The sequence below is a fragment of the Leuresthes tenuis genome, unplaced genomic scaffold (assembly GCF_036924035.1).
Source record: "Leuresthes tenuis unplaced genomic scaffold, fLeuTen1.0.hap1 SCAF_20, whole genome shotgun sequence".
NCBI lineage: Eukaryota > Metazoa > Chordata > Actinopteri > Atheriniformes > Atherinopsidae > Leuresthes > Leuresthes tenuis.
The window spans coordinates 953,166-967,050 of NW_027325374.1; the positions used below are offsets into that span (position 1 = coordinate 953,166).

A 13,885-nucleotide genomic window follows, 5' to 3' on the forward strand; every position below is an offset into this window, starting at 1 on the left:
CCTAACATCCATCATCCATCCACCCTAACATCCACCCTAACATCCATCATCCATCCATCCAAACATCCACCCTAATATCCATCCATCCACCCTAACATCCACCCTAACATCCATCCATCCATCCACCCTAACATCCATCATCCATCCATCCAAACATCCACCCTAATATCCATCCATCCACCCTAATATCCACCCTAACATCCATCATCCATCCACCCTAACATCCACCCTAACATCCATCATCCATCCATCCAAACATCCACCCTAATATCCATCCATCCACCCTAACATCCACCCTAACATCCATCATCCATCCACCCTAACATCCATCCATCCATCCAGTCTTTGAGCCCAAAGAGTTCACTCAGAAACATCAGATATTCATTGATTGTTTGTCTCGACTGGATCTGGAAAGACTATAGACAATAAATCTATATGAAATAATTCCCTCATCATTCATTAATCCACCAAATTAAGATTCATTTGGCAGAATCTGATGAGTTTCTGAGTGTTGGTTGTTTGGGTCCATCATCATCGGACAGAGGTAAGGAAACTTTAAAGGGAACATTTTAAGGGTTGAAGACCTGTTTGTTCAGCAGATTTTAAGGAAAACCTTCAGGGTTCTGACTCTGGACTCTGGGCTCATAGTTCTGCTGCAGCAGCAGGTTCTGACTCTGGACTCTGGGCTCATGGTCCTGCTGCAGCAGCGGGTTCTGACTCTGGGCTCTGGGCTCATGGTCCTGCTGCAGCAGCGGGTTCTGACTCTGGACTCTGGGCTCATGGTCCTGCTGCAGCAGCGGGTTCTGACTCTGGACTCTGGGCTCATCCTCCTGCTGCAGCAGGTTCTGACTCTGGACTCTGGGCTCATAGTTCTGCTGCAGCAGCAGGTTCTGACTCTGGACTCTGGGCTCATAGTTCTGCTGCAGGAGGAGTTCAGTCGATGGTGTTGGAATCTAAGAGTCTGAACACTGTCGGAGTAAAATGTCAGAACTGAATATGAAGTGCTGCCTATCGACCTGCTGTCGGTCTCCTCCTCCCGCCTGCATCTCTGCTCTGTAAATGTCAGCGGGCCGGACAGAGCGCTCTGGAAGGCTTCTGACGCCCACAGTTTGACCCGTCATCCGTCTCAGCGACCAAATGTTCCACAGAGCAGCAGGAAGGACGTGATGAGCTGCCTCACAGAGAAAGCCTTCCAACAATCCGTGAACAAGGCAAACAGCCTGCGGCGGCAGCTCAGATCCAATAAGAGATGTGACAAATGAGAGTTCAGGATCTGGAGAAATCACTTTTAATTCAATCAGCGAAGCAGCAAACCAGATCTTTATCGATCCCTCCGTCTCAGACGGCTCACAGGATTCCCAGCGACGTCCAACCAAGCGTCTCCTCCACAGACAAAACATTAAGTTTTCCTGACATACTTAACATCAGTCACTGCGTTTGGTTCAGCCAGAGAGTCACTTCCTCTGGTTCTCTACATCAGTCTGAACTGGAGCCAAAGAGCTCCCAGAGAGGTTCGAGCATCGAGGCTTCAACAGGACGCTGCTGGAGGGTTAGTTTCTGAGCACTGGCTGAGGACACGCTGCCATGCTGCTGAGGAGGGTTCAGGTGTGTTTACCTGCGTTACCTCATCAACAGCTGGCCAGCTGCTGTGATTTAATGCAGAAACACAGACAGAATGAAGCTGTTCCTGCAGTCAGAAACACTCCAGCTCTATAGATACAGATAGTTACTGATCCCAGAGGGAAACAGGTTAGCAGTCAGCTGTAAGTTAGCAGTTAGCTGTGAGGTAGCAGTTAGCTGTAAGTTAGCTGTGAGTTAGCAGTTAGCTGTAAGTTAGCAGTTAGCTGTAAGTTAGCAGTTAGTTGTAAGTTAGCTGTAAGTTGGCAGTTAGCTGTAAATTAGCAGTTAGCTGTAAGTTAGCAGTTCGCTGTAAATTCGCAGTTAGCTGTAAGTTAGCAGTTAGCTGTAAGTTAGCAGTTAGCTGTGAGTTAGCAGTAAGTTAGCAGTTAGCTGTAAGTTAGCAGTTAGCTATAAGTTAGCAGTTAGCTATAAGTTAGCAGCTAGCAGTAAGTTAGCAGCTAGCAGTAAGTTAGCAGCTACCTGTAAGTTAGCAGTTAGCTGGAAGTTAGCAGTTTGCAGTAAGTTAGCAGTTGGCAGTTAGCTGTAAATTGACAGTTAGCTGTAAGTTAGCAGTTTGCTGTGTTAGCAGTTAGCTGTAAATTAGCAGTTAGCTGTAAGTTAGCAGTTTGCTGTGTTAGCAGTTAGCTGTAAATTAGCAGTTAGCTGTAAGTTAGCAGTTAGCTGTAAGTTGGCAGTTAGCTGTAAATTGACAGTTAGCTGTAAATTGGCAGTTAGCTGTAAGTTAGCTGTAAGCTAGCAGCAGATGCAGAAGTTAAGCCGCTCTGGAGTTAACGGCTCTCTGACATTAAAGGGGACAAAAAACAGGGAAAAAGAAACTTTGTTTAATGTATTAGATTATTAATGTATTTAATATTAGATTAAGAATAACAAAAAATAATTTTATATTTATTCGTTAAGCAAACTTTCTGGGGAGTAAGTTAAAATGTGTCAGTTGGGAGTGACAAACCTGCCTGATAAACTCAAACAGAACATCAGAACAATCAGTGAAAACTGACCTAAACACAGTTCTGAATATTAGCCTGAAGGCTTAAAGCCTGAAGGCTTAAACCCAGAAGTCCAGGTCTCTGGAGCCGAGATGTGATGAAGGAATAATGATGGGATTCTTAGCCTCACCTGGACGCAGTGAAGCTCATCACTGGGTTCATTCTGCTGCTACAGTTAACCCAAAAATCAGATCGGGACACAGAGTATTGTTCAGATGTGATTGTACCGACACGATCTGTACAATGTAAGGACGTTAAAGAAGCCTTTCCCGGCTCACAAAGGATGAGAGGGCTCTGAGAAGAAGAAGGGTCGCTATCGGGAAGTTGTGTTATGAAACACCAAGAAAAGAGAGCAAATAAAAGCCCTGAGGCTGACTCATCAGACTGTTGGTTCTGTTCAGCTGAGCAGACTCGCCTGCATCAATAAGAGCAAACATCTCCTGCTCCTCAGAACAAGTTGTGCCTCATTAGTTTGTAAATGAGCGCTGAAACATGTCCTGAGGACTGATGATTTTACAGAACCGTGTGGAGCAGAACTGGCTGAAATGTGTATTTACAGAGATGATAGTTTGGACCTGAGCCGCAGCTCAGGGATAATGATCCTGAGCGAGCCTCAAGGCCAGCGCTACCCCACCTGATGAGGTTCCTGTTTTTGGTCCTCAGTCACTGACCTGAACATCTTCAAAATGATGTGAATCTAAAAGCCTTTAAAGGACGAATGAGGAAAAACACAGCCAAGAACTCAGAGAATGACTTTGCAGGGTGGACAAACATTAGCTTAGAAACTATTGTTGAAAATTGAAAGTAAATCCTTCCGTCTTTGTTTTTCTGTGGCTTTAATATTGGACATTTATTCAACTGATCCACAGAAGACAAAGACACCTTAGTTCTTTTTAAAGTCTGTTTGGCGATCAGCTGGAACCTGCCGATGACAGTCGTGACATCGAGTGTCGCCCAAACATCAGGTTTCATGCATTCTTTCTATATCAGCCTCATTCATCATCATTTTGACCTTATTTTTTTACTAAATATTATGAATTGTACACTGTACTCAGAAGATGTCCCAAACTTTTATTAGAGCAATATAAGTGAGTGTCATCAGCAAATAAAGATAACTTTAACACCTTAGACTCCTTTATGTTCAGTACAAACAGTTTAGGGCCCAGCACGGAGCCCTGTGGTACCTCACAGGTAACCTCCAGGAAATCAGAACCAACCATATATATTTAAATCTATGACATCTTAAGACTCCTTTATGTTCAGTACAAACAGTTTAGGGCCCAGCACGGAGCCCTGTGGTACCTCACAGGTAACCTCCAGGAAATCAGAACCAACCATATATATTTAAATCTATGACATCTTAAGACTCCTTTATGTTCAGTACAAACAGTTTAGGGCCCAGCACGGAGCCCTGTGGTACCTCACAGGTAACCTCCAGGAAATCAGAACCAACCATATATATTTAAATCTATGACATCTTAAGACTCCTTTATGTTCAGTACAAACAGTTTAGGGCCCAGCACGGAGCCCTGTGGTACCTCACAGGTAGCCTTCAGGAAATCAGAACCAACCATATATATTTAAATCTATGACATCTTAAGACTCCTTTATGTTCAGTACAAACAGTTTAGGGCCCAGCACGGAGCCCTGTGGTACCTCACAGGTAACCTCCAGGAAATCAGAACCAACCATATATATTTAAATCTATGACATCTTAAGACTCCTTTATGTTCAGTACAAACAGTTTAGGGCCCAGCCTGGAGCCCTGTGGTACCTCACAGGTAACCTCCAGGAAATCAGAACCAACCATATATATTTAAATCTATGACATCTTAAGACTCCTTTATGTTCAGTACAAACAGTTTAGGGCCCAGCCTGGAGCCCTGTGGTACCTCACAGGTAACCTCCAGGAAATCAGAACCAACCATATATATTTAAATCTATGACATCTTAAGACTCCTTTATGTTCAGTACAAACACTTTAGGGCCCAGCCTGGAGCCCTGTGGTACCTCACAGGTAACCTCCAGGAAATCAGAACCAACCATATATATTTAAATCTATGACATCTTAAGACTCCTTTATGTTCAGTACAAACAGTTTAGGGCCCAGCCTGGAGCCCTGTGGTACCTCACAGGTAACCTCCAGGAAATCAGAACCAACCATATATATTTAAATCTATGACATCTTAAGACTCCTTTATGTTCAGTACAAACAGTTTAGGGCCCAGCCTGGAGCCCTGTGGTACCTCACAGGTAGCCTCCAGGAAATCAGAACCAACCATATATATTTAAATCTATGACCAAGATCAGTGTTCACCCAGGAGTGTGCTGTCCCCTTAATACCATACTCTCTCCGTCACATTTGCATGTCACTCAGCAGCTGTGGTGCTCTTGTTATTGTGAATATTTGGGCTCCATCAGATGGAATCAACAACTCCACCCGAGTGAACTCACCGAGGTTTTGCGGAGGCGGTCCGTCTTTCCGAAGAAGTAGGCATCTTCGAAGGAGGAGGTGCTTCCTCGCAGCTTCTCCGACAGGTTGCGGTAGAGGCGCTTGGCGGCGCTGGGGGAGGCCGGCCCACCGGGGCACTTCCTGGTCTGGGCCAACTGCAGGTTCTGCATCTGCTGGGTCATAACACCTGGGAGACGTCTGGAGGTCCAGCGGGGAAAAGAGAGGAAGGAGGATAAATCCTTCATGTAAACAGAGTCATAATAACAGCTTTTGATTTAGTTTCACCTCAGAATGTCGGACAGCAGCTTTAACTCGTTCCAGAGCAGGTTCGGCTCTCAGGTAAGAGGCGAACCTGTATAAGCTCCGCCTCCTGACCAATCATTTCACTTAGAAATAAAACCAAAGGAGTCGCTTTGCGACTGCGAGTCAAAGAGCAATTAAAGTGTTTAACTTCCACTCAGAAGCATCTTTTTAGCAGGGAACGCTCATGCTGACTGATTAAAGCTTGTTTTTATATTTTACTGAAATCACAGGACAACTAAAACCAGCTTTTTTACTTTCTCGAGCCCAGAAGAGATAAATTAATTAAAGCCGACTGTTTTTCTCACATATCTGAATATTAAAGCTGCAACACAGCTGATGAAACACACAAAGTGACACTGATCAGCTTATTAATGTCATCTTTCCTTCCTGCTTTGACGCCAGCAGCTGTTACTTCATAGAATAAATGTTCATTTATCAATATGCACAAATGTACACAGCAGACTGTTCAACTCCAAGTCTGGCTCCGTTCTGGGGGGTTCGGACGATGTGGGTCAGCTGCAGAACTATCTGCTCCTGAACACTGCCAACAGATGGTGTTCACAGGACTGGACCCTCTTCAGTCTGGGATCCAGATTGTGGACACCGAGGTGGTGGAGACCTACAAATATCTAAATGTCCACTGAGACCACCAGCTGGGCCGGTCCTGGAATACCGAGGCTCTGTAGAAGCAGAGAGTATTTCCTCAGGAGGACGAGTTCCTTCAGCGAGATGCTCTGCTGGAAACTGCTTTTTTTCAGTGTTCAGGGAAATTCAAAAGATAAAGAAAACTCAGTCTCTCTGTGGCTGTTATGTAACAGAGATGCTGGCGGATCGATAGGCTTTAACATGGAGAAAAGTGACATTCTCAGCAGCTTCCAGCCAACAATGTTTCACACAGTAAAATGATGTTTTTCTGTCGTCAGAACACTGAGGCTAAGAAGATCGCTGACTCCATCCATCACGCTGCCAGCCACGTCTGAGTGGAGGAACATTAACGTTACAGCGATCTGATGCTGTCTCACTCTGTGCCGCTGCTTCAGAAAGTTCTGTCAGACTTTACTTCACTCAGGTTTTAAACCAGAGTTTCTTTTCTCCGTCAGAGAACGCAGAGCAGCGAGACGGTGTGGGCTGCATCAAACAGTTTGCTCTGCTTCAGATATGATGAAGGACACTGAGTCCCATTCTCTGAGCTTTGACTCTGTCATTTGGGAGCACAGTTTTGCAGCAGGAGCACTGACTGTATTGTTGGTTTCCTGGACAGTAAACGGTGCCTCAAAGTGTTTTTGTGAGTTACAGATCGCAGGTCTGCAGCTCATCTTTAATGCCACAGTAACACTGAAACTCTTTGGCTGTCAGAATGTAAAGAGCGCAGTGAGCCTGAAGCTCAACATGAGCAGCTGTGTGTGTGTTTAACTGGTTTTTAACATAATTGGTTTCGGTGTACGCATTGATCCAAACATCAATGCTACAACCCTGTAAACCTGAAACAAAGCAGAGGTCCACAGACTCTGCAGCAGCGCATCCATCGACTTTCTGAGACATCCTGTCAGCGTTTCACTTCCTAACGCTGGCTGCAGTCAGGCTTTCACAATCATGGCCAAAGAGATTATTTTGATCTCTACTGAGATGACTTACAGGAAAACCCAGGACCTGCCCTGTCTTACACCAGCAGCTGTCCTGGAACTGGATCAGAAGCTCACCATGAGGCTTTTAAATCAGGCCACAGGGCTGAAACTAGGCATCCAAAGGCTAAACGGGCTTCTGGATGGCTAACAATCCCAGGCAGGCGTGGGGGGGCTCCAGCAGGTGTAGGGGGGGGTCCAGCAGGCGTAGGGGGGCTCCAGCAGGTGTGGGGGGGCTCCAGCAGGTGTGGGGGGGCTCCAGCAGGCGTGGGGGGGGTCCAGCAGGTGTGGGGGGGGGTCCAGCAGGCGTGGGGGGGGCTCCAGCAGGCGTGGGGGGGGTCCAGCAGGTGTGGGGGGGCTCCAGCAGGCCAACTGCAGGGCGTGCACCAGGACTGACTGACAGGAACTGCTTCTCCGCTCATTTTGACGCTTTTCCTTGGACCAAACCAAAGTTCCAGCATCGTTTCCTTGGAGATTCTTCTCTGAGTCTCAGTTCCATCCACAGTTCATGGCTGCTGCTCTTCAGCCGCTTTTATCTCTTTAGATGTTACTGGTTCGTGTTGCTCCTTCAGCTGGTTTCTTAGCTCTCTGTTTCTTTGGTTTCTTTGGCTTTTCTGTCCTCTGTTTCTGACTCTTTGACCTGAATGTTTCCCTTTGGCTCAGCTGACTGAGAAGATGCACCATCTCAGACTTTTATGATCCTTGGTTCCTGTCCACCAGCAGCTGTAAGAACTCTTTAAACGGAGACTCATTTGCATATTTGGACCTGTGCAGCTCCTGTTTTCATGCATTTAAAGAGGAAAATGAGATTATTTACTGACTGTGAATGTGAACAGCTGCTCATCTAAATTAAAACGGTTCATTAAAACATATTTACAGCTTTAACAAAGTGTTAAAAACTGTTTGAGCAGAACGGCCATCTTGTTCGAACAAGCTTTACTGAGCTCAGAATAGAAATAACTTTATTTCCTTCTCTGCCACAGTAGCTGCATTACTGGTAATAATTAAAGATAGTTTGTAGTTTTCTGATATCAGCAACACAAAGAAGAAAAAGACTCTTTGGTTGAGTTTCTTTTAGACATAAAAGACTCTTCCCTCATGTTTCAGAGGCAGAATTCAGAGTGATTTAGACTTTTTTAACTAAAAAAGAACTGAGCCCTGAATAAATCCTCTGCAGGTCAGACATGAATCCGCCTGCAGCAGCTCAGATAACAGCAGTTTATCTGCACCCCAAACAGCCCTGATTACAGCCCTGAAACCCTGGGAGTCTGCACCCCAAACGGCCCTGAAACCCTGGGAGTCTGCACCCCAAACAGCCCTGATTACAGCCCTGAAACCCTGGGAGTCTGCACCCCAAACAGCCCTGATTACAGCCCTGAAACCCTGGGAGTCTGCACCCCAAACAGCCCCCATTACAGCCCTGAAACCTTGGGAGTCTGCACCCCAAACAGCCCTGATTACAGCCCTGAAACCCTGGGAGTCTGCACCCCAAACAGCCCCGATTACAGCCCTGAAACCCTGAGAGTCTGCACCCCAAACGGCCCTGATTACAGCCCTGAAACCCTGGGAGTATGCACCCCAAACAGCCCTGATTACAGCCCTGAAACCCTGAGAGTCTGCACCCCAAACAGCCCTGATTACAGCCCTGAAACCCTGAGAGTCTGCACCCCAAACGGCCCTGATTACAGCCCTGAAACCCTGAGAGTCTGCACCCCAAACAGCCCTGATTACAGCCCTGAAACCCTGGGAGTCTGCACCCCAAACAGCCCTGATTACAGCCCTGAAACCCTGGGAGTCTGCACCCCAAACAGCCCCGATTACAGCCCTGAAACCCTGGGAGTCTGCACCCCAAACGGCCCTGATTACAGCCCTGAAACCCTGAGAGTCTGCACCCCAAACGGCCCTGATTACAGCCCTGAAACCCTGGGAGTCTGCACCCCAAACAGCCCTGATTACAGCCCTGAAACCCTGGGAGTCTGCACCCCAAACAGCCCCGATTACAGCCCTGAAACCCTGGGAGTCTGCACCCCAAACAGCCCTGATTACAGCCCTGAAACCCTGAGAGTCTGCACCCCAAACGGCCCTGATTACAGCCCTGAAACCCTGGGAGTCTGCTTCCGGTTGAACACAGATTTTAAGACTTTTCTGTTCTCACAGTCCAGAGAGCTTTTTATTCCAGAACGGTTCTGTATAAATAGATTTTATTGTGTTACTTTCTTCGGTGAAGGACACATGCATCAGGTCCCTGTGAGCCGGGTGTCGCACTGATGTGCTGTGAAAAATGAGCAGAATTAACTCAAACGTGCCAAGCTGAGGTCAACCTGAGGTCAACCTGAGGTCAACCGGAGGTCAACCTGAGGTCAACCTGAGGTCAACCGGAGGTCAACCGGAGGTCAACATGCGGCTCGGTGAAAAAAGGAAGCTTTTTCTGATCTGAAAATCTTTCACCACTTTGTAACGTTACAAAGAATAAAAAGATGAGAAAAAAAAAAACCCTCAGGTATGTGCTGTCCTCCACTGCGTCGACAGAACAGAACCCGGACAGAACAGAACCCAGGAAGAACAGAACCCGGACAGAACAGAACCCGGACAGAACAGAACCCAGACAGAACAGAACCCAGACAGAACAGAGCCCAGAGGTGGGGTCAGGTTAGAGAGGCAGAGCTGTGAGCTACACCTGGTGAAGGAGCAGTCGAGTTCTGTCCAGGTTCTGTCCACTGGTTCTGTCCACTGGTTCTATCCACTGGTTCTGTCCAGGTTCTGTCCACTGGTTCTATCCACTGGTTCTGTCCAGGTTCTGTCCACTGGTTCTGTCCACTGGTTCTATCCACTGGTTCTGTCCAGGTTCTGTCCACTGGTTCTGTCCAGGTTCTGTCCACTGGTTCTGTCCACTGGTTCTGTCCACTGGTTCTGTCCACTGGTTCTGTCCACTGGTTCTGTCCACTGGTTCTGTCCAGGCCACACCCTGTGATCTCCTTCAGTCCGGTCCACACATCCCTCACATTGTTCTTCTGTGCCTCCAGCTTCCTCCTGTGGGAGGTCCAGTGTTTGCTGTCGACATGCTGACAGACAGCCTGCTGGTTCTTTCAGGACCTTCGGCACCGGGCTGGTACCGGTCTGGTACCGGTCTGGTACCGGCTAACACAGCTTATCAGCTGAATTACACGATATTATTGGCGTTCACCTGGAACGTGGTTCAGGCTTTTCTTCACATCGAGGATTTAGACACAGCAGAAAAATCTGTTTCAATAGGTTCTGATTGGACACTGGAGCCTGATGCATCTTGGGAATCGTAGTTAACCCCTCAGCTTCAGTTCCACATCTGTTCGTCACACCTATGATATGCAAAAGTTTAGGCACCCCAAGCTTCTCTGTTTCTGTGGAAGCTCAGCGAGGGAAAGTTGACCCGATTCCCAAAAGGCTCAGAGGTAATTAATTATTGATTGAACTTACACAGGAGTTGAGCTTACCGTTACCCTTAGTTACGCAGGTATCAGCAGCCATCAGCAGCTTGTAAACACTTTGAGCAGCAGCGAACAGTCTGTTCCTGCGTGGTTTCTCAGCTGCTTTATGTGACATCTGTCCATGTTTGTGTCGACAGGCAGAGACAGGAAACAGCTTCGCCTCAGAAGGTCACCGTGAGTTCAGGACCATCATCGTGCTGCAGAACCTTTGCAGGCAGTTTTTCATTAAATCAGCTCTTCTCTCAGGCCCAAACTGTGCTGCAGCCGCCCCCATGCCGGACAACTGGAGCCCCCGGGGCAGATACCATCACCTGTCTGTAAAGGTTTTGGTCTTCTGCCTGTTTTTGGCGATCAGCTAATGTAACGTTCAGAGTAACCGCAGCAGGTTAGAGGAGCTCAGAGTAACCGCAGCAGGTTAGAGGAGCTCAGAGTAACCGCAGCAGGTTAGAGGAGCTCAGAGTAACCGCAGCAGGTTAGAGGAGCTCAGAGTAACCGCAGCAGGTTAGAGGAGCTCAGAGTAACCGCAGCAGGTTAGAGGAGCTCAGAGTAACCGCAGCAGGTTAGAGGAGCTCAGGGTTAGCTCGAAGCTCACGGTTAGCTCGAAGCTCAGGGTTAGCTCGAAGCTCACGGTTAGCTCGAAGCTCAGGGTTAGCTCCAAGCTCACGGTTAGCTCGAAGCTCAGGGTTAGCTCCGAGCTCAGGGTTAGCTCCAAGCTCAGGGTTAGCTCCAAGCTCACGGTTAGCTCCAAGCTCACGGTTAGCTCCAAGCTCACGGTTAGCTCCAAGCTCAAAGCAGCTGGTTAGAGCTCAGGAAAAGTTGGATTTTGGCTCTTATGTTGTGACACCGTGGCTAATATGTGTATTTGTAAGCAATTTGAATGTCTTTCTGAATCTGCTGAAGCAACAGAATTCAGTCGGTCAGACGCTGGTCACGTTTCCATTCGTTGGACAGAACAGAAAGAAACCAGGGCTGAATCTGGAGTTTTACCAGGATGTTTCGTCTTAAACTGAACTGATAACAACAACCAGAACATTTAGCCGCGGTTGTCTCACCAGACGCCACATTTTTAACGGTTTAATGAGAATAAAAACATCAGAAGACTCAACGCTAACAGCAGAAAATGAGCTTCACCAGACGACCAGATGTCCGCGTCCCATTGGCTGAAAAGCAGTGAGCAGTCCCTCCCCCTCAACCCTGTGACTGTTAAGAGCAAGTCATCCAGGTGCTCATGCACAGCAGCTGTAAGTGTGTGTGTGGTCACCTGTCCAGGCTGAGAGAGGATCGAGGGGTTCCCGTGTGACACAGGGGCTTCAGCTCGCCGATCAGAGCATCTCCTGCTGCCCGCTGGTTCCACCTCTGGGCCAGGCGGTAGATCTTACTGTCCGACCTGACGCACAAACACAGAAACCATCAGTGAACCACAGGAAAGCTGTCAGAAGGAACAAGAAGACGATGTTCCCCGAGTTCTGCCAGCTTCCCTCCACCTACACAGTCACTAAAAACCACCTGGAAACAGAGAGGAATCTTCAGATTTCCTCAGATCACCAGAGACACACGACACCGTCCCTGACTGCGTTCCACACACAGATGCAGGACTGCAGCCAGGAGAAGACGTCCAGCTCAGATTAGGCTGGATCCAGCTCACCTGGATCTGATCCTGGAGCAGAACCCAGAAAGCAGGACTCACAGGAGACACCCGTCAGAGCCGAGCCGAAGTCCCATCAGAGCTGTTCAACAACTTCTTCTTCAGCAGCAGCAGCAGCAGATCTGTCCCAGCCTGCGAGCCTCCTCTGCTGGCTTCAGTCTCCGATGCCTCCTGCCTGCTTCTCTGGAGCTCTGGAGCATCTCTGGAGGGGGACTGCTGCCTCCCCCAGCTGTGAGGCTCCGTCCTGGGCTTAGAGCCGTGTGTCTGCCGCCGGACGCGGAGCTGCGGCTGAGCGCAGGGAACACCTGTTCACCGCCAGCGCATCGGCACGCACACGAGTGGAAACACACACACCGACACACACACTGGGAGCGAGTAAGTGGGAATGAGGAAGGGGAGGAGACATGATGACACAGGGATGTTTGAGGGGAGTGAATAGATGAGTGTGTGCTCGTGTGTAAATGTGATGGAGGAGGGGCGCAGCGAACAAAAGGGGCCGCCGGTGTGAGGAGGTGAGGCTGAAGCTCGGCAGGAAGCCGAGTCGCTGCAGCAAAAATCACCCGAGACGGAGAAATGTCGTGCAGATCGGAACGGAAAAGACTCTTCAGTTTGGTTTGAGCAGCAAAAATACATGAATCACAGTCAGAAAAGCAGAGAAAGTGATGAAAATGGATCCTTTAAGTCACCACACTGAGAAAGCAGCGCCTGAATCACATGTGATCGACTCATTCTCACGTGTTTTATGCATGTTTTACACCTGCATCTGTACCTGGCTGCTGCCACAACCTAATTAAAACATTAACAGTCTGTCTGAAACTCTTTAAAATGACCCAAAATATCAGCTTACTCTCACATTTGGAGGAGGCAGAAGCAACAGGAAACAACAAAATGGAGATAATTTGAAGATAATTTCTCATTTTAAGCTCTGATTTGGCTCGACGGAGAAGAAGTGTCAGAGAAAAGGTTTTTCATTTGTTTTTCTGCCAGAGGAAATCATCTTTTCCCAAAAGTAATTTGCAAAGATTTTATTCATTTAGTTCCACACGGTTAATTTAAAAAAGATTGAAGCTATTTATATTTTCCATTAATTCTGACAGGATGAATGCTTGATGCCATCATTGCTTAATAACGGTTTTAAACAGATAAAAGACACACAGAAAAGCTGCTTCACAGCTAATTCCAGTCGACTGGAGGCTCGGCTGATGAAAACTTCTAATGTCATTATCTCACCAGAACAGTTCTTGTTCCAGAGCTTGTAAAGTTCATTCTCCCGTCACCAGAACAGGGTTAGGGTAGAGGTAGGTGGAGCAGCAACTGGCTGAAGGGCGTTACACTCTTATCGAAGCCCTCAGACGTTGTTCTGAGCTGGAGAACAACATGAATTAAACATGGAGTTACACGGTCATGCCTTAACTTAAAGGGACATATTCTGTAAAAATCCCTTTTTACAGAAATAACTCCTCATGGTTTATTTACTGATTTATTTCTTCCTTTAGCAGCAGCTAACGCTAACAGCTTAGCTAATGAACGTACACCAACTTCTAAGGAGTTACTGCTGCTCCTTTCTGAAAGATGAACATCATTGTTCCCACATTACTTGGTTAACTGAAGCTAACGCTAACAGCTTAGCTAATGAAGATGACGTACACCAATTTCTAAGGAGTTACTGCTGCTCCTTTCTGAAAGATGAACATCATTGTTCCCACATTACTGTGTTAGCTGAAGCTAACGCTAACAGCTTAGCTAATGAAGATGACGTACACCAGCTTCTAAGG

At 47.4% G+C, this 13,885-nt stretch overlaps 1 protein-coding gene across 3 annotated transcripts in view; it reads right to left on the minus strand.

Moving 5' to 3' along the window:
* ankfn1a (ankyrin repeat and fibronectin type III domain containing 1a) overlaps nt 1–13,885 on the minus strand; it is a 98,965-nt gene that overhangs the window by 45,075 nt on the left and 40,005 nt on the right. For all 3 annotated transcript variants that reach the window (XM_072374144.1, XM_072374145.1, XM_072374143.1), the window contains exons 7-8: nt 11,727–11,852; nt 5,079–5,274 (exon numbers count right to left, since the gene is read on the minus strand). In XM_072374144.1, the coding sequence (XP_072230245.1) occupies nt 5,079–5,274; nt 11,727–11,852 (322 nt within the window). The remainder of the gene's footprint in view (nt 1–5,078; nt 5,275–11,726; nt 11,853–13,885) is intronic.